The following is a 21,903-nucleotide window of genomic DNA, read 5'->3' on the forward strand; positions in this document are numbered from 1 at the left end:
ATTAGGAGAAAGTGAGGACTGCAGATGCTGGAGATCAGAGCTGAAAAATGTGTTGCTGGAAAAGCGCAGGTCAGGCAACATCCAAGGAACAGGAGAATCGACGTTTCGGGCATAAGCCCTTCTTCAGGGATGAGGAAGGTGTGCCAAGCAGGCTAAGATAAAAGGTAGGGAGGAGGGACTTGGGGGAGGGACGTTGGGAATGCGATAGGTGGAAGGAGGTTAAGGTGAGGGTGATAGGCTGGAGAGGGGGTGGGGGCAGAGAGGTCGGGAAGATTGATTGCAGGTCAAGAAGGCGGTGCTGAGTCCGAGGGTTTGCACTGAGATAAGGTGGGGGGAGGGGAAATGAGGAAGCTGGAGAAATCTGCATTCCTCCCTTGTGGTTGGAGGGTTCCTAGGCGGAAGATGAGGCACTCTTCCTCCAGGCGTCATGTTGCCATGGTCTGGCGATGGAGGAGGCCAAGGACCTACATGCCTTTGGTGGAGTGGGAAGGGGAGTTAAAGTGTTCCGCCACGGGGCGGTTGGGTTGGTTGGTGCGGGTGTCCCAGAGGTGTTCTCTGAAACGTTCCGCAAGTAGGCGGCCCGTCTCCCCATCATAGAGGAGGCCACATCGGGTGCAGTAAATGATGCGTGTGGAGGTGCAGGTGTATTTGTGACAGCTATGGAAGGATCACCTACCACCCCACCAACCTCCAGATACATCGTATCATTCTTCGGCATTTCCGCCACCTCCAAACAGACCCCACCACCAAGGATATATTTCCCTCCCCTCCCCCATCAGCGTTCCAGAAAGACCACTCCCTCCGCAACTCCCTCATCAGGTCCACACCCCCTACCAACCCAACCTCCACTCCCAGCACCTTCCCCTGCAACCACAAGAAATGCAAAACTTGCGCCCACACCTCCCCCCTTACTTCCCTCCAAGGTCCCAAGGGATCCTTCCACATCCGCCACAAATTCACCTGCACCTCCACACACATCATTTACTGCATCCACTGCCCCTGGTGTGGCCTCCTCTCATTCATGTAAACTCAGGAGAATACTGGGCCAGTCTTATCATTGTAGTTGATGTTAATAGCAGCAATGTCAGACCCCAGACTGAAACTTGGCTTGATAGGCCATAATTTTATTTCTGCAATTTGTTAGTCACTGAACAAATTTCCAAGAGGCTATCTATAAACTTTTAACAAGACAACGAAGTTTATTACAAACAAAAAAAGAAATATTTTACACTTACAAGAACAATTCAGAAAACTTTATTACATATTAAATTGAAAGATTCAACCCTTTTATCCTCAATGACAAGCTTACAGATACTCAAACTTAAGTGAATGGTTGCCCTGCTACCATTTGAAAGATCTTGTTCAGTGATCATGGCTGTTTCCTGCAAAGAGTCTCAATTACATCGATATTCTATGTTTTTCTATGTCTCTTTCTGAGACTCTTAAACTGCTAATACAGCTCACTTATTTCAAAACATCAGTTCTTTAAACTCCTCTTCTACAACCTTTTGTTTCGAGTGCTTTTCCCTTATGCCAGTTTTGAGGAAGACCCCCAAAGTGAAGTCTTTGAATCCTTTCACAGCAGAGACAGGCAGGTTCTTGATAAGCAAGGGGTGAAAGCTGGGAGTGTGGAAGAATGGGATCAGCTATTAGCTTAGTGAATGGTACAGCAAGTTCAAGAGGATGAGCAGTCCGTTCTTGCTCGTAACTTGGACGTACACGTGTTCCTATGAACCAAGACGTTTTTACTCCTGTACATAAATCTTGGAGTAAAGATCTGCAAACCTTTTGCCTTTCTAATATCTTGCTGTGCTTGCCAGTTATTTATGAACAAGATCATCCAGATCCCTTCTGGACATCAACACTTTATGCCCTTGCAGCTCAAATACTAACATCATTTATTTCAGTTCATCCTGCAGTGTGTGGTTCTCCCTGGTCTTGCCACCCCTTCCAGCTTTCCATCTATTGCTTCTTGTTGTGCATTCATTAACATGCCTTTTCATTTGACATTTCCCCAATCTCTGAACTTGCCAGAGTTGCTACCACATTTCCTATCCAGTCCTCGAGTTCTCACTCTGGATTATGGACGTGGTGAAACTTATTAAAGGGGTTTCTCAACAACTGCAATGTAACTTTTTTTTTCCTTTCTCTTTACCTTTCTTGCTGTATTTTGGATCTTCCTCTCTTCACTCTGTAACACAACCTGTTTCACCCTCACTCTGCAAGTTGGCTTTGTAAATAGCAGGGAAAGACAAAGTTCAACTCCATCAAATCATAAAATGTCGCACACAGCAAACCTTTTACTGCAATCCTGTACTTCCATACTTGAGTAGGCGTGACAATAAAGGATATTCTATATTCTACACTCAAACCTTCACTCTGCAGTTCAAGGACTCCAGTTGAGTACCTACCATACATACTGAGCCTTTTGAATGACCATGTTCTCTTCCTCAGAGTTCTGGAAGCTCAGTTATTGAATATGTTCAAGACTGACAGCATTAGATTTCTACATATTAAAAATATCAAGAGACACTGCAGGAAAATGAAGTTGAAGTAGAAAATTAATCATGATCTCATTGAAAGGCAGAGTAGGCTCAAAGGCAGCATCCTTCTGCTCCTCTTTCTCTGCTCTTTTTGTTCTTTTCAGTGCCTGTCAAATTCTCCTGTCTCTTTAACACCACTTTGGTTTGCTTTGTTGATCACTGTGGAAGCTTCACTTCAGTTTGCTGGCCCTGTACGTATTTTGTAATAGCACTGAGCTCTTATCACATGATAGTTTAGGTGGGGTACTAACAGCCCTCTACAGTTGCTATTTACAAAATCTCAACAACACAACTGCTCGACTCCACTTCCTCGCTTCACTTGTTTCACCCTCACTCTGCAAATTTGCTTTGTACAGAGCAGGGATGGATAAAATTCAACTCCATCAAATCATAAAATGTATACAGGACAGAATCAGGCCAGTTGGCCCATTGTGTCCAGAGCAGATCTTAGACAGCAGCTCAGCCAGTCTTACAGCTCTATGTTTTCTAGATAGCCCACAAAATTCTCATCACTCCAAGAGACCCTGAAGCTCTGGCAACAGAGGTACTACATTCAAAATACTGAGAAATGATGTATCGCCAGAAGCCCCAACCATCTTTTTGTAGATCTTTTCTAATCAAGATGTTCAGAGAGGTTACTACACACCGTCACAGCAGGTATGACTAACTAGGCTTCCTGGGTCAGGAGATAGGGACAGTACCACTACATTATCACATTCACATATCGTCATTCACCTAATCATTTTCAGTTGCCTCATCAATGATCTTCCCTCTGCCCTAAGGTCAGAAGTGGGATGATCACTGATGACTGAACAATATTCAGCACTATTTGAGATTCCTTAGATATTGAAGGAGACAATGCACAAATGCAAGATCAGGACAATTCTTGTTGGAGTGAACAGTAGCAAGTCACACATGCGCCACATAGGTGCCAGGTAATGATTACCTCCAACAAGAGAGAATCTAATCATCGCCAAATGACATTCACATTGTCACCATCATCAAATCCCCCACAACCAGCTACCAGAAACTGAACTAGTCTACTACTCATATAAATACTTTGGATACAACAGCAGGTCAGCGGCTAGGAATCTTGCAGCAAGTAACTCACCCCTTGCCTCCCCAAAACCTGTCCACCATCTACAAAGCACAAGTCATGAGTGTGATATCATAAGCCCCACTTGCCTGGATGGGTGCAGCTCCAACAACATTCAAGAAGCTTTACACCATCCAGGACAAAGCAGCCCCCTTGATTGACACATATCCACAAACAGTCAAGTCCATCAGTACCATCGACAAGATGCACTGCAAAAATTCATGATGGTTAGACAGCACCTTCCAAACCCACAAATACTTGTGTCTAGGACAGGGGCAGCAGATACCTGGAAACACCACTATCTGCATATTCCCCAATAAGGAACTCACCATCCTGATTGGGAAATATAAATCACCATTTCCTCACTGTCAAAATCCTGGAACTCCATTCCTAATGGCATTGTGGATTACATAATCAAATGAATTGCAGTGGTTCAAGAAGGTAGCTCACCATCACCTCCTCAAGGGCAATAAATGTTGGCCGAGCCAGTGACACCCACGTCCATAAGTGAATTTTAAAAAAGAAAGACATTAATTGAAAAGGCACATTGCATTTAAAATAGGCTTTTCACATTCTCAGCATTCCCCAAAGCTGAGAATGAATCAGTTACTTTGTTTTGTAGTGTAAGTCTTGCTAATAGAATGTCACTAAGCCCCACTCTCTGCAACTGGATCCTCAGTTTCCTGACCCATAGGCCATGATCAGTGAAGACTGGAGACAATATTTCATTCTCACTTACACTCAACACTGGAGCCCCCCAGGGGTGCGTACTCAGTCCCTTACTGTACTCATTGTATACCCATGACTGCGTCGTCAAATACCAGACGAATACCATTTACAAATTCACTGATGATACCGCCATAGTCGTTCGAATCTCATTTGGAGACTAAACAGACCACAGATGGGAGGTGGAAGACCTGGAAAAATGGTGCACTGAGAACAATCTAGCTCTCAATGCCAGCAAAACCAAGGAACTCATTATTGACTTTTGGCAGGATGTCACTCATGCCCCCCTACACATTAACAGTACAGAGGTGGAATGAGTGGAGAGTGTCAAGCTCCTGGGAGTGGTCATCCACAACAAGCTTTCTTGGACTCTTCATGTGGATGCACTGGTTACAAAGGCCCAACAACGTCTCTTCTTCCACAGGCAGCTGAGGAAATTTGGCATGACGGCGAATACCCTTGCCAACGTTTTATAGGTGCACCATCGAGAGCATTCTGTCTGGATGTATCACTACCTGGTATGGCAACTGTACCATTCAAGATCAGAAACAGTAACAGAGTGGTGAACTCGGCCCGGACAATCACAAAGGCCAACCTTGCATCTGTAGAATCCATCTCCCAGGCCCGCTGTCAAGGAAAGGCCGCCAGCATTCTCAAAGATCCATCCCACCCTGGCAATGTTTTTCTACAACCTCTACCATCGGGGAGAAGGTACAGAAGTCTGAACACACGCACCAGCCGGTTTCACAACGGTTTCTACTCCACTGTTGTTAGAATACTGAATGGACTCACAAACTCTTAACATTCACCTGTACCTGTGTTTTTGTTTTAGCTGCTGTTTACCTATTATTTACTATCTACGCTACGTAACAATGTGATCTGCCTGTATTGCTCTCAAGACAAAATTTTTCACTGTGCCTCGGTACACATGACAATAAATTCAATTCAATTCAATGTCAGAATCAATTTACAAAGATCTGTATGGATGCGCATGAAAGAGATAATCAGTGAAAATCAGTGATGGGAGTTCAATTGAAATTGATTTTTGGTTTGTAGACACAGCACCTTATAAAGATTAATATAGACAATGACAGTGAGGTGAATGTATTCCCAAGAAAACAGTCCTGTATAAATCAGACTATTACGTGTTCAAGCCTCAGCAGTTAATGCATGCAATCACAGAGGTTTGCAGAATATCGAAAGGTCAGTCAGCCCCTGCCTGTGATGAATCTTTGAAAAGCCTATCTATTTCATCATCCATTGTCATAAGAGCATTTTTCTTCCATGTATGTATTCAATTCCATTTTAAAAGTTATAGAATTCACTTCAACCTGCCTCTCTGACAGCATTTTATATATCACCACACTATGTAAAAGAAAAACATTATCCCCATCTCAGTGACTCAGTTGGTACTGTTATAATCCCAGCTAATGGCAATACTAGACAACAGAATATAATGTTTATTACAGAAAAGAAAGATAAAAATAAAAGCTACATCAGACAAGGAAAAAAAATGCAAGATCTCATTAGACATCAGGAAGAAAGACTAATCTGTTTAAGCCAGTAATACCCTTACAGACACTCCGATCTCATGAAGAGTCATACCTATTTCCACTCTCAGCTGCCATGGTTGTAATCGATTTTCTAGTAGCACACAGCTGTGCGTTCACTACTTACAATACTCTTCAGTTAGCGTTGCTGCCTGAGATCTTTAAAGCAAACTGTTAACTCAGCTCACTATCACTTAACATGGGTTTCTTAAACTAATTTCTTCAATAGCCTTGCAAGATGTTTCCACTCCGACAACCCCATAGCCTTCTGATCTCTAAGCAATTCAGGACTTCTCCCCAGCCCTCAATGTTATTGCCTTTTCCCACTGCAGGAACCTATTTAAGGCTCCTTTTTTTCTCTCTCTCTCTCTCTCTCTCTCTCTCGCTTTGGTGGTTGTGAAACTCAAACCTGCAAACACCTTGACAATTCTCTCTCCAGTCTGCTTGTTGATCATTTAGCTGAAACCACAATACTTGTTGTAAATGCTGCTGTGAACCATATGTTCAAAATGACTTTCTGATCTTCCTAACAAAAAAAGCAAAACCAATCAGACCTTCACAGAACCAAAAAGCTAAAATTCATTGTCCCCAATGTGAGGCCTCAAGTTCTTAAATACTATATTACAAACATTCATAACAGTACAATCGTTCTCCATAAATCAGGAGAAGTGGACCATTTGGCTCCAGGAGTCTGCTAAGTCATTTAACAAGATCATGGCAGATCTGATTATGGACTCTAACTTTCCTGATGACCCCAAATATCCTTTGACTTTCTTATCAGTCAAGAATCTATTAAACTCAGCTTTATTAATATTTAAGGATATGACCTCCACCATACTATGAGAAAGAAAATCCCACAGGCTAACGACTACTGAGACAGAAAAAAAACTCATCTCTGTCTTAAATGGGACACTCCTTAATTTTAAACTGTGCTCTCTAGGTCTATCTCTCCAAAACAGGAAACATCCTTTCAACATCCACCTGGTCAAGTCTTTTCAGGATCTTATTTATAACAACAAGATGACCTCTCACTCATCTAAACTTTAAGGAATGCCCACCTGACCTGTCCAAACTTTCCTCATAAGACAATCCTTTCAGCACAGGAATCAGTCAAGTGAATATTCAATGCTCGACTTCCAGTGCCATCATATTCTTCCTTCAGTACGGACAGCAAAGTTATATGTATACAGTACCCCAGATGTGGCCTCACCAATACCTTTACCCGAACACGTGAAAGCACCTTTACTTTTAATACTACCTTACTCTTGCAACAAACATCACAACCTGACTTGCTTCCTATTCAGTTACTATGCCAGCAAACTATCATTTTATGATTCACGTACATGTGTCATCACAAAGTCAGGTTTGTGTTCCTGAAAATCACACCCACAAGTGAAATGACTTTCACTGAAGCATTGTTAAAACTCGGTTCCTTCTTTAGCAGAGAATTAAAATTAAACATTATACTTTGTTTTATTTGTTGATGTCGTTTCACTGACTGGGCTAACCTTTATCACCTATCCATAAATGCCCTGGAGATGGCGATGACAAGCTGGCTTCTTGAAATAATACAGTCACTGTGGTGTCGGACATTCTCAATGCTATTAGAAAGGGAGTTAGTTCCAGGATTTTCCAGCAATGGAACAGAGATATATTTCCAAGTCAGGATGATGAGTGGATTGGAGGAGATCTGTCAGATAGAAATATTAGCATGCATCTGCCACTCTCGTTCTTCTAGATAACAGAGGGCACAGATTTGGAAAGTGTTGTTGAAGCAGCTTTGGGGAGTTACTTCAGTGTATCTTGTAGATGGTACACACTGTTGCTAAGGAGCATCAGTGGTCAGAAAGGAATGTTGAAGGTTGCTGATGTGGTGCCAATCAAATAACTTTTGTTCCAGATGATGGTGAGCTTCTTGAGTGTTGTTGACCTGCACTCATTGAGGCAGGTAACGAGTAATCCATCACATGTACCGTGATGATGGTGAACATACAGTAAGCCTGCTTTAAATGCCTAAATTCCTGCATTGGCAAGTGTAATATGTTTCACACCTATGCAAAGTTGCTGATATTTAAACTTCAGACTTTTTAACATTCTATGTGCACTGGGCATGCTTTCACTGGCTTCGTGAAGCTATATCTATTAGCACCAATCAACTGCTCTCTCTAATGACTTCTAAAATATTATTTTTGAAATACTTTCCTTTTGGCAACATTTATAGATTCTGAATCAAGCAATTTGTAAATAAAATGTTTGCACTTCTTTCAAACTTCTAACCTCTCCCTTTTCCTTATCTGACATTTTTACTTTGCTGGCTAAGACAATGACAAATGAGAATGCATTTTTCATATTTACACTATCTAAACTACTTACAATTTTGAATATATCTGTTATCATCTCTGTTCGAGCAAATAATCTGTTGTTAGTCTTTAACATAAACAGGCTGCTGCTTGGATGCTGCCTGACCTGCTACGCTTTTCCAGCAACACATTCTCAGCACTAACATAAACCGTCTGAATGAGAATGTAGAAAGCACGGAGTGGGGAGGGTCAGTGGGATGGAGGCCCGGGCGGAGCGGGATGGAGGCCCGGGCGGAACGGGGAGGGCCAGCGGGATGGAGGCCCGGGCGGAGCGGGATGGAGGCCCGGGCGGAGCGGGGAGGGTCAGCGGGATGGAGGCCCGGGCGGAGCGGGATGGAGGCCCGGGCGGAGCGGGGAGGGCCAGCGGGATGGAGACCTTAGCGAGGCCAGAACAGTTGTTGGTCTATGGTCCGGTGTGGGTGGTCAGTGGCTTGTGAGCCCAATCAAACCAGGATGGAAACACCCGGAGCTGATCTATTGCAGACCCTTTACAGGAAATCTGTAATGTTCATCTTATTAACTTTTATTTCTTATTTTTCTAACTTATACTATGAATAACTGTAAGGTAACGCACTTTTTTCCTCTATTTCTCTATTTTGTATTGAATGTTTGTGCCTAGGTACTTTGCACCCAAGATGGAGCCATGTGGGGTGACACTGCAAACATTTTTCACTGTATCCTGTACGCCTGTACTTGAGTACATGTGACAATAACAAAAATTCTATTTTATTCAGAAAATGTGACACTAGGAGAACAAAACCTGACAAAGATAACAAGGCTCAGGGGAGAAGACGAGACCAGGAAGTAAAGCCGTGGCAAGATGAGGTCAGGTGAAACAGCTTGGAAAACAAGGACAAAAGGGAGGCAAGGCCCCTTGACCATGGCCAGAGCTCTGTACCTACATCAAATGGACTGCAACAATTGAAGGAGGTAGATGGGCTTCTAGGAAAGGGCAATGAATGATTACACAACCAGCGAAGCCCACATGTCACGACTGAAGATAAAGCACAAAAGTAAGAGTTTATCTGGGATGTAGCAGCATAGCACTGGACAGTAATTTGCAATGGTGATCGACAGTAACAATGCACGTAAACAACTCAAAATGAAACACTAAATGACAATAAAACAAACAAGCCCCAAACAATAAACAATTTTTAAACAAAATAATATTAAGCAGGGGGAAAAATAAGAGCTTCCTGTACTAGGACACCCAGATCCCTCTGTTTCTCCCAGTTCTGCAATCTTCCTCCATTGCAATAAGATACTGGTTTACTACTCTTTCTTCCAAAGTGGACATAATCACATCTTCCCCACATTATCATCAGCCATTTGTTTGGCCACTCAAGGAACCTAGTTTTACCCCTTTGCACAATTTCTGTGTCCACTTCACAACTTACTATATGATTTATCTATGCATCCATACAAATTGAGCAACCATACATTTCATCCAAATCATTGTGAAGAGTAAACAGTTAAGTTCCCAGCACTAAGCCCTGTGGCACTCCACTAGGTACAGCTTGTCAAACTGAAAATGACTCATTTGTGCTTACCCTCTGCTTCCTATTAGCCAATCAATCCTCTATCCATACTAATATGTTATTCCAAACACCAAGAACTCTTATTATGTGTTGTAACCTTTGACACAGCACCTTAACCAAACACCTCTTGGAAATCTGAGCTCCAGGTTAATAGGTGCCCTCTCATCGAAACTGCATGGTACTTAAAAGAATTCCAGCGGGTTAGTCAACATGATTTCCGTTTTACAAAACCAATCTGCTTGATTGCATTTGGACTTTCTAAGAAGCCTGCTATAACATTTTCCATACGGCAGATATGAAGCTAACTGCCTGTAGTTTTCTGCTTCCTACCTCTTTCCTTATTGAACAGAGGAGACCTAAGGGGCAACTTTTTCACACAGAGGGTGGTATGTGTATGGAATGAGCTGCCAGAGGAAGTGGTGGAGGCTGGTACAATTGCAACATTTAGGAGGCATTTGGATGGGTATATGAATAGGAAGGGTTTGGAAGGATATGGGTCGGGTGCTGGCAGGTGGGACTAGATTGCGTTGGGATATCTGGTCGCCATGGACAGGTTGGACCGAAGGGTCCGTTTCCATGCAGTACATCTCTATGACTCGATGAGTAATCCTGGTTACTTTCCAATCTGATGCGACATTTCTAGAACATGGGGAAATTTGGAAAGCTATTTTCAATTATTTTTGGGATGCTATTTGAATCCTTTACAGTGAAGAGAGACATAAAATTCCTACTCAATGCACCCGCTTCCTTATTTTCCAATAATTACCCAGAAATTCTCTTTTGCAAGGATCAACTCTTGCTTCAGTTGTTCTCTTTCTTTTCTAATACCTATAGATAGTCATAAGAGTGATACAGAATGGAAACAGACCCTTCAGTTCAACTCTGCATCAACCAGATAGCCTAAACTGATAGAGTCCCATTGGTCAGTGTTTGGCCCATATCCCTCAAAGCCCTTTGTATTCATGGACCCACCCAGATGCCTTTGATTCTAAGCATAATGTTGCAATTGTAACCTCCTCCACCATTCCGTCTGGCATCTTGTTCCATACATGCATCACCCTCCTCTATGAAAAGGTTACCCTTTAGGTCCCTTTCAAAATGTTTCCCCTCTCACCCCTCAACCTCCAATACTCCAAGGAAAACAGCCCCAGCTATTCAGCTTCTTCTTTAGATCAAAGCCTCCAATCCTGGCAATATCCTTATAAGTCTGTTCTACACCCTTTCAAGTTTAATAACATTCTTCCAATAGAAGGGTGACCAGAATTGTACACAGTATTCTAAAAGTGACCTGATCAATATCCTGTACAATCACAAGATGACATTCCCAACTCATATACTCAATGCACTGACCAATAAAGGTAAGCATTGCCTTCTTCACTACCCTGTCTTCCTGCGATCCCTCTTTCAAGGAACTATACACCTATAGACTGGTCTCTTTGTTCAGCAATGCTCCCCAGGGCCCTACCATTAACTGTGCAAGTCCTGCCCTGGTTTGAATTATCAAAATGCAACACCTTGCATTTATCAGCATTAAATTCCATCTGCCATTCCTCAAACCATTGGCCTATCTGATCAAGATCCTGTTATACTCGGAGATAATCTTTTTCACTGTCCACTACACGAGCAATTTTGGTGCTGTCTGTAAATTCATTAACCACACTTCCACCATAGATATCTAAATATTTAGATAAATGATGAAAAGTAGCGGACCCAACACTGATCCTTGCTGCACACTGCTAGCCACAGGCCTCCAGTCCAAAAAGCAACCTTCTACCACTACCCTCTATCTCCTACCTTCCAGTCAATTTGCTTCCAATTAGCTACCACCCCCCGGATTCAACATGATCTAATCTTGCTAACCAGTCCACTATGCAGAACCCAGCTAATGCTCTGGGGACACGGGTTTGAATCCCACCGGGGGAAATGATGGAACTTGAATCCCAAATTAAGATTCTGGATTAGTGGTGCTGGAAGAGCACAGCAGTTCCGGCAACATCCGAGGAGCAGCAAAATCGACGTTTCGGGCAAAAGCCCTTCATCAGGAATAAAAGCAGAGTGCCTGAAACGTGGAGAGATAAGCTAGAGGAGGGTGGGGGTGGGGAGAAAGTAGCATAGAGTACAATAGGTGAGTGGGGGAGGGGATGAAGGTGATAGGTCAGGGAGGAGAGGGTGGAGTGGATAGGTGGAAAAGGAGATAGGCAGGTAGGACAAGTCCTGGGGACAGTGCTGAGCTGAAAGTTTGGAACTAGGGTGAGATGGGGCAAGAGGAAATGAGGAAAACAGTGAAGTCCACAGTGATGCCCTGGGGTTGAAGTGTTCCAAGACGGAAGATGAGGCGTTCTTCCTCAGGCGTCTGGTGGTGAGGGAGCGGCGGTAAAGGAGGCCCAGGACCTCCATGTCCTCGGCAGAGTGGGAGGGGGAGTTGAAATGTTGGGCCACAGGGCGGTGTGGTTGATTGGTGTGGGTGTCCCAGAGATGTTCCCTAAAGCACTCTGCTCAGAGGCGCCCAGTCTCCCGAATGTAGAGGAGACCGCATCAGGAGCAACGGATACAATAAATGATATCAGTAGATGTGCAGGTAAAACTTTGATGGATGTGGAAGGCTCCTTTAGGGCTTGAATAGAGGTGAGGGAGGAGGTGTGGGCGCAGGTTTTACAGTGCCTGCGGTGGCAGGAGAAGGTGCCAGGATGGGAGGGTGGGTAGTAGGGGGGTGTGGACCTGACTGGGTAGTCATGGAGGGAACGGTCTTTGCGGAAGGCGGAAAGGGGTGGGGAGGGAAAGATATCCCTGGTGGTGGGGTCTTTTTGGAGGTGGCAGAAATGTCGGCGGATTATTTGGTTTATGCAAAGGTTGGTAGGGTGGAAGGTGAGCACCAGGGACGTTCTGTCCTTGTTATGATTGGAGGGGTGGGGTCTGAGGGCGGAGGTGCGGGATGTGGACGAGATGCGTTGGAGGGCATCTTTAACCACGTGGGAAGGGAAGTTGCGGTCTCTAAAGAAGGAGGCCATCTGGTTTGTTCTGTGGTGGAAGTGGTCTTCCTGGGAGCAGATACGGCAGAGGCGGAGGAATTGGGAATATGGGATGGCATTTTTGCAAGAGGTAGGGTGGGAAGAGGTGTAATCCAGGTAGCTGTGGGAGTCGGTGGGTTTGTAAAAAAATGTCAGTGTCAAGTTGGTCGTCATTATTGGAGATGGAGAGGTCCAGGAAGGGGAGGGAGGTGTCAGAGATGGTCCAGGTAAATTTAAGGTCAGGGTGGAGTGTGTTGGTGAAGTTGATGGATTGCTCAACCTCCTCGCGGGAGCACGAGGTGGCGCCAATGCAGTCGTCAATGTAGCGGAGGAAGACGTGGGGAGTGGTGCCGGTGTAATTACGGAAGAACAACTGTTCTACGTAGCCAACAAAGAGACAGGCATAGCTGGGGCCCATACATGTGCCCATGGCTGCCCCTTTGGTCTGGAGCAAGTGGGAGGATTCGAAGGAGAAATTGTTAAGGGTGAGGTCCAGTTCAACCAAACGAATGAGAGTGTCGGTGGAAGGGTACTGTTGGGGATGTCTGGAGAGGAAAAAACGGAGGGCTTGGAGGCCCTGGTCATGGCGGATGGAGGTGTAGAGGAATTGGATATCCATGGTGAAGATGAGGCATTAGGAGCCGGGGAAACGGAAGTCTTGGAGGAGGTGGAGGGCGTGGGTGGTGTCTCGAACGTATGTGGGGAGTTCCTGGACTAGGGGGGATAGGACAGTGTCGAGGTAGGTAGAGATGAGTTCAGTGGGACAGGAGCATGCGTTCGGCCACGGTGGTCAGGCTTGTGGATCTTGGGAAGGAGGTAGAACCGGGCAGTGCGGCGGTCCCGGACTATGAGGTTGGAAGCTGTGGGTGGGAGATCTCCTGAGGTGATGAGGTTCTGGATAGTCTGGGAGATGATGGTTTGGTGATGGGGGTGGGGTCATGGTCAAGGGGGCAGTAGGAAGAGGTGTCCTCGAGTTGGTGTTTGGCTTCAGCAGTGTAGAGGTCAGTGCACCAGACTACCACTGCGCCCCCTTTATCTGCTGGCTTGATGGTGAGGTTGGGATTGGAGCAGAGGGATTGGAGGGCTACGCGTTGTGAGGGTGAGAGGTTGGAGTGGGGGAGGGGAGTAGACAGGTTGAGGCGGTTAATGTTCCGGCGGCAGTTGGAAATGAAGAGGTCGAGGGCAGGTAATAGGCCAGCGCGGTGTGTCCAGGTTGATGCAGTGTGTTGGAGGTGGGCAAAGGGGTCCTCAGAAGGTGGGCGGGAATCCTGATTGTGAAAGTAAGCTCGTAGGCGGAGGCGACGGAGGAACTGTTCAACGTCACGGCGTGTATTAAATTCATTGATGCGTGGACGGAGGGGTCAGGTCCACGCCCCCCTATAACCCACCCTCCCATCCCGGCACCTTCCCATGCCACCGCAGGAACTGTAAAATCTGCGCCCACACCTCCTCCCTCACTTCTATCCAAGGCCCTAAAGGAGCCTTCCACATCCAAAGTTTTACCTGCACATCCACCAATATCATTTATTGTATCCGTTGCTCCTGATGCGGTCTCCTCTACATTGGGGAGACTGGACGCCTCCTAGTAGAGCGCTTTAGGGAACATCTCCGGGACACCCGCACCAATCAATCACACCGCCCCGTGGCCCAACATTTCAACTCCCCCTCCCACTCTGCCGAGGACATGGAGGTCGTGGGCCTCCTTCACCGCCGCTCCCTCACCACCAGATGCCTGGAGGAAGAACGCCTCATCTTCCGCCTCGGAACACTTCAACCCCAGGGCATCAATGTGGACTTCAACAGTTTCCTCATTTCCCCTTCCCCCACCTCACCCTAGTTCCAAACTTCCAGCTCAGCAATGTCCCCATGACTTGTCCTACCTGCCTATCTCCTTTTCCACCTATCCACTCCATCCTCTCCTCCCTGACCTATCACCTTCATCTCCTACCCCACTCACCCATTGTACTCTATGCTACTTTCTCCCCACCCCCACCCTCCTCTAGCTTATCTCTCCACGCTTCAGGCTCTCTGCCTTTATTCCTGAGGAAGGGCTTTTGCCCGAAACTTCGATTTCGCTGCTCCTCGGATGCTGCCTGAACTGCTGTGCTCTTCCAGCACCACTAATCCAGAATTTGGCTTCCAGCGTCTGCAGTCATTGTTTTTACCTCCCAAATTAAGAGTCTAATGAAGATCATTGTTGATTATCATTTGGTTCACTCATGTCCTTTAGCAAAGGAAACGGATATCCTTACCTGGTCTGGCCTTCATGTGACTCTAGACACACAGCAATGTGGTTGACTCTTAACTGTCCTCTGGGCAATTAGGGTTAGGTAATAAATGTTGGCCTAGCCAATGATGCCCTCATCCCATGAATGAATAAAAAAAGTTAACAGAGGTATCCTTGTTCCTCAAATGATCCCTTACAATGGAGCACTTGCCTTTATATCAGGACTGAGTAAGTACGACCTTGTCAGAGATGCCATCTTTCAAAGAAAATGACTAAAACTAATGATCTGCTCATAATACATTTTGTGTGACATCTTGCTGTGTATAAATTAGCCAGAGCATTTCCTACAACCGTGATTGTACTTCAAAATTATTTTGGCCATGAATGTAATACTGGTGTTAAAAACTACACAAAAACAGTAAAGAGAAACCGCTTGCCAGGGCAGTCATCCGAGGCCACAGATTTAAGGTAATTGGTTAACAAACCACAGGGGATTGTTAGCATCTGAAACAGGGTGGATCAGCTTGAAAGATTGGTGGAAGCAAACAGTAACTTCCAAAAGGGAACTGGGTAAACAATTAAAACAGTGACTATCCTATGGCTAGGGGCAAACAGCAGGTGCAGTGGAACTAACTGGACAGCTCTCTCAAAGAAAGCCATCACAGACAAGCCAAGCCAACTGGCTTTCTCGTGTGTTATACCAATGAACAGTCATGCTGACTTTGATAGGATGTCCCAAGTGGACATGTTAACAGAAGTACTGTTGCAAAATCTGGTTTTGCAATTCAACATGCTTCTGTAAACACAGGTAAATTAGGCTCACTAAACCAGGCACAGTGCCATCCTCATTTGTAAAGATACCTTGGGAATATTAGGCCTCAGCCTTTGTTGCATCCTTCTCTGCAGCAACAAGACTTTTTTTTTACTTTAGCTGTCTGTGTGGAGAAGACACGAGGGATTCCACTGCAGGTTGTGTAAACAAAAGCTCCTTCGTGTCTCCAACCTTTCACAGGAGAATCCGTCTGCCCTCTCAGATGTACGTGAAAAGATCCCAAGGCACTATTTTAAGGAAGACAGGGAAGTTCTCCGACATTCTGGCCGACACATACTCCTTAACCAACGTCACAGAATACAAACACCATGATTTATCACATTCCTGTTTGTAGTAGTGCGCTGTGCAAAATTGTCTATTATATACCTTATACAACAGTGACCTCACTTCAGAACTATGTAATAGACTTAAGCATTTTGTGATGCTCTGAAGTTGTGGCAGTGCTGCATAGATTCAGTGAAACTGCTGTACAATCAGTTCACATTCCATTCACATTACACCTGTAACCCATTCTCTCCCATATCCACACTGTACACCCAGTTTCCACAGGTGATTTAAAATCTAAAAACGCTGGATATACTCAGCAACGTGTGGAAGCAATTGTGGAGAAAGGAACAGAATTAACATTTCAAGCAGATGACCTTTTATCAGAACAGACAGATTGAAAGTACCTCTAAAATTTTTTGTTTTGTTTTCTATACCTGGTTGTTTGATTGAAGCACCAACAAAATCTTTAGGCTCTTCATGTGCACACTGCGATCCAGGAGTTCGATGGCTTTATCCAGATCATCCTGTGTGGTCAGAGGGATCACTAACTGCAAAATACATGAGAAACATTAACAAGTGGATTCGCTGAGAAACAATCCTCATGTCAATGAATAGAATCAACAAAATATAATGGTAAAGCATGAGAAAAGCTTGAGGTTATTCTGCAAAGTGTCCCCATGTCTCCTAACAGCACAGTTACTACTTTGCACACTTCATCTTTGTTACTTAGCCCAAGGAGCTATTTTTCGTAACTGCATAAATCGTAAACATCAGCAGGCTGTTAAACTGTGAGATTCATCACATCACAACCTTACTTTGTCCTCTGGTTCCTGTACTTAACAGCAGTCTCTAAACAGCATTCAGGAGTAAGAACTCACATACTCTGTTCTCTCCCACCTTTCTTGCCCAACTCTTCTTGCACTTCACACCTTTATATCCAGGAGCAGGCAGGACAATCACCTAACCTCTCCAATGCTAGCAGAGTACTGGACAAGAGGGTCAACTATGGGACCTCCTGAACAACCAGGCCCAGCTGCAAACATTTGAGAAACTAGTGTAGGAACAGCATAGGCTGTTTAGCTCATTACACTGTTCAACTAGAACATAGTGGTGTGATTACGGCAAAGAGAATTCCAGGCATGTTAAATAACAAGAAATGAAAATGCAGGTGAGCAGAGGATCCTTGGCACACACAGTTGCATTGGACAATGAAGCAGAGAAGGCATTTAGGAAAAGCATTTTAATAGCACCCCCTCCCCCCTCTATGGTGCTTGGCCTACATGTGACTCCAGTTTCACAGCAATTGCTGTTGACTCTTAACTACCTTCTGGAATGGCCAATTCAGTCAATCCATCCTGGCAATTTGGGACTGTCAATAAATGTGGGCCTTGCTAGCAATGTCCACATTGCCTAAAAGCCCATAAAATGTAGAAGAAGTACGCTCATCAAATCGGCTCCATCATTCAATGACATCATGGCTGATCTATGATTCTCAACACCTCAATTCCCTGCCCTCTTTGTGACACTATTAGTTACAGGTTATCATTCTGAAAATGCATCCTTGATCCCAACTCTGTCTTCTATTAGCTTCCCAATGCTCTAGCCATGCTAAAATATTACCTTAGACACCATGGGTTCTTACTGTATTAAGCATTTTTTTTTTAAAGTAGTGCAACGAATGGTACCTTATCAAATGATTAAAAATAAAAACAAATATCTTTCAAACTTAGCTGTGTAAGCTAAATTGCAGTCCAAAGCAATCGCTTATAAATTGAAGTAAAATCTCTCGTTAAGGAAACAGTAAACAAAAAAGAGAACAGATTGGTATTGAACTGCTGTGCTCTTCCAGCACCACTAATCCAGAATCTGGTTTCCTGCATCTGCAGTCATTATTTTTACATTTGCACATTGCTAACTAGACTGAAGGATGAAGCAATTAGACAGACAGCTCCATGTTTGACTGCAGGATAAACAAGATACCAGGCTGACTGGCAGGAGAAGAAATACCAAATCATGAAAGATTATCTTATGATGATATAAAGTAAAATCAGATCCCATCTGGAATTTTGTGCAAAGTTCTGACACTAACTCCTGGAAAGGATACATTTCCAATTACAGATATACTATTAATAAAGATGGGGAGGCGATACTTTGTGGGATTATCACTGGACCGTTAACCCAGACCCCCAGTTAAATATCCAGGAACCTGGGTTCAGGTCCTGCCACAGTAGATGGTGAAATTTGAATTCAATAAGCTCTTAATTCCAGATTTTTAATAGTGACCGTGAATCCATTGTCAATTATTGTAAAAACTCATCTGATTCATTCATGTCCTTTAGGGAAGGAGACTGCCATCCTTACCTGGTCTGGCCTCCATATGACTCCAGACCCCAGCAATGTGGCTGACTCTTAACTGCTCTGTGGGTGATTAGGGATGAGCAATAAATGCTGGCCTGACCATCAATGTCCATATCCCATGAATGAATAAACCGTAAAAAAAAAATTGGTTTAACTACTTTTTCAGGTTGATAACTATAAGTGAAGGAGTTGCAACATTTTGGAAAAATGTAAGTTAGCAACAATGGGGATCAAGATTACATATGAAGTCCCAAAGTACTCATGAACAGCTGAATAAGATATCAGAGAAACTATAATGCACCTGAGTGCCTCTGTTTTAAAGGAACTGCCAAAGAAAATCAGTCAGGATCTGTTGGATATTTCAAGGAGAATAAATTGGCCAAACGTGCCTATGGACTGAACCAAGATGAATGTAATGCTGAACTATTTCTGAAATGATTAGTGAGGATGCAAAATATTAGAATGCTTTCTAAAAGAGGAAAAAAAAGCCATCAGTCTTACAGGCAGCAGACATGCTGGCAAAGTTTCTACAGCTCCTTGAGAACTCAAGAGCCATCTGGCAAGGAGATCAACTATATGTCAACTTTAGCCAAATCTAACAGTACCATAATGATTACAATGCAGAAAGCCACAGAATCATAGCCACTTTCCAAATGGAGTCAGAGGCTAACACGAACGAGTTGCTAAGGGAACAGTACAAACATGAATAGGTGACATTCAGCACCCCGAGCCCCTCACATAGGAACCAAAGGACACCATTCAAAAATCCCCTGAACCTACAGCACAAGAAAACAAGGCTACATTCAGTCCCTTTCTCAAGCCTGTAGTGTCAGATAAAATTTTAAACATATCAATTAAAAGACCCCTCAACTTGCTAATATGCCTGCCTCACTCCATCTGAAACTCTCATCCATACATTTCTTAAATGGAGATTGAAATATTCTAATTCAACCCTGTTTGACATTCCATCTTCTAATCTCCACTTACTTAAACTAATTCAAATCTCTGCTGACTGTATCCCAACTTTCACTAAACCCACTTACCCATTCCCCTTGTACTCACTGAGCAGCACTGGCTTTGAGCCGGCAACATCTTGATTTTAAAACTCTCAAACATCTTTTCAATTCTATCAATAGCCTCATCCCTTTCTGGTTCTGTAACTTCACCAGCTCAGGGACCCTGAGACCTCAGTGCCACGCTAATCTGGCAGTGTGTACATCCGCGAATACCATCACTCCACAACTAACAGAAGCACTTTCGGCAGTCTCAGCCTTCAGCTCCATATTCTTCTCCCTAAACCTTTCCGTCTCAGCAGCTCTCTACCCTCTTTTACAATATTCCCTAAAGCCCAGATCTTTGATCAATGATTTAGTGTTCTGTTCTAGCTCTTTATGCGGCTCAGCATTAATATCTTTGATTGAATAACGTCCCCTAGAGAGCCTCTCAAGGCCGATGTGGAGGGCAATTAAGCGTCACTCATTGCTGTGGGTCTGGAATCATATCTAGACAAGAGCGGGCAAGCACAGCAGATTTCCTTCTCTCAAAGATCAGGGACACCTAGCCAGTTTGATACAAAATTTGCCTGACAGAAAGAGACAGAGGTGGTGGCAGAGGGTTGGTGCTCAGAATGGAGGTTTGTGACCAGAGGTGTACCACAAGGATCAGTGCTGGGTCAACTGTTGTCCGTCATTTACATGAACAATTTGAACACAGAACAGTACGACAAAGGAACAGGCCTTCAGTTCAAGATGTTGCCCTGAAAATGACGCCAAATTATACTAATCCTTTCTGCCTCTCCATGGTCCATATCCTTCCCTTCCTTGCAAATTCATGTGCTTTCCACATTCCTACCATTCGGTGTGTAAAAATCTTGCCCTTTCAATCTTAAGTACACGCCTCACCTTAAATACATGCCCCCTAGTATTAGACATTTCAACTCTGGGGGAAAAAGATTCTGACTGTTAACCCAATCTATGCATCTCATAACTTTGTAGACTTCGATTATGTCTCCCCTCAACCTCCACTGTTCCAAAGAGAACAACTTAAGTTTTCTAGCCTCTCCTTATCGCTCATACCCTCTAATCCAGGCAGCATCCTGGTAAACCTCTTCTGCACCCTCTCCAAAGCTTCCACATCCTTCCTGTAATGTGGAGGCCAGAAATAAATGCAATATTCTAAAGTGCGGTCTAACTAAAGTTGTATAAAGCTGCAACATGACACCCTGACTCTTCTACTCAATTCCCCAACCAATAAAGGCAAGCATGTCATACGCCTTTTTTTATTAACCTATCCACTAGCGTGGTCACTTTCAGGGAGCTGTGGATTTGAACCCCAAGATCCCTCTGTACATCAATGCTGTTAAGGGTACTGCCATTAACTGTATACTATTCCTTAACATTTGACCTCTTAAAGTACAGCACCTCACACATATCCAATTAAATTCAATCTGTCACTTCTCCGCCCATATCTGCAACTGAAAGATATCCCACTGTACCCTTTAACAACTTTCTACACTATCCACAACTCCTCCAATCTTTGTATCATCTGCAAGCTTACTAACCCATCGGAGACATAGTTAGTAAGTTTGCTGATCACACCAAATTGGTGGTTATAGTTCACAATGAAGAAGGTTGTCTGAGAGTACAATATGAACTTCATCAACTGGGCAGTGGTCTGAGCAATGGTATATGGAGTTTAATTCAGATAAATGTGAGGTATTGCATTTCGGTAAGACAAACCGGGGCATGACTTACAAAGTTAACAGTAGGGCCCTGAGTGTTGTCAAACAGAGAGACTTAGGGCATATAGTTCCTTGAAAGTGGATTTACGGGTAGACAGGGTGGTGAAGGCAGCATTTGGCATATGTACTTTCATTGGTCACAGCACTGAACACAAGAATTGGGACTTTATGTTACAGCTGTGCAAGAGATTGGTAAAGCCACATTTGGAGTACTACATATAATTCTTGACACCTTGCCAAAGGTGTTACCAAACTCGAATAGGTGCAAACAAGATTCACAAGGTTGTTTTCAAAACCAGATGGTTTGAGGTATAATGAGAGGCTGGATAGGCTGGGGCTATTTTCCCTGTAGCATAGGAAGCTGAGGGGTGACCTTATCGAGGTTTATAAAATCATGAGGGGCATGGATAGGGTGAATAGTCAAAATCTTTTCACCAGGGTAAGGGAGTGCAAAACTACAGGAAGTAAGTTAAGGTGAAAGGGGAAAGATTTAAAAGGGACCCGAGGGGCAACTTGCTCACACAGAGGGTTGTGAAAATGTAAAATGTGCTGCCAGAGAAATTGGTAGACACGGGTACAATTACAATATTTAAGGTATTTGGGGAGACCATCAATAATACTCTTACTAGCATAAAATTCATTAAAGAAGAGGAAAACA

At 44.0% G+C, this 21,903-nt stretch overlaps 1 protein-coding gene across 1 annotated transcript in view; it reads right to left on the minus strand.

Moving 5' to 3' along the window:
- Positions 1 to 21,903, minus strand: part of map3k2 (mitogen-activated protein kinase kinase kinase 2) — a 119,789-nt gene that overhangs the window by 47,616 nt on the left and 50,270 nt on the right. The window contains exon 6 of the mRNA XM_072580035.1: positions 16,582 to 16,695. Within this exon, the coding sequence (XP_072436136.1) occupies positions 16,582 to 16,695 (114 nt within the window). The remainder of the gene's footprint in view (positions 1 to 16,581; positions 16,696 to 21,903) is intronic.

This window comes from Chiloscyllium punctatum, chromosome 10 (assembly GCF_047496795.1).
Source record: "Chiloscyllium punctatum isolate Juve2018m chromosome 10, sChiPun1.3, whole genome shotgun sequence".
NCBI classification, from domain to species: Eukaryota; Metazoa; Chordata; class Chondrichthyes; order Orectolobiformes; family Hemiscylliidae; genus Chiloscyllium; species Chiloscyllium punctatum.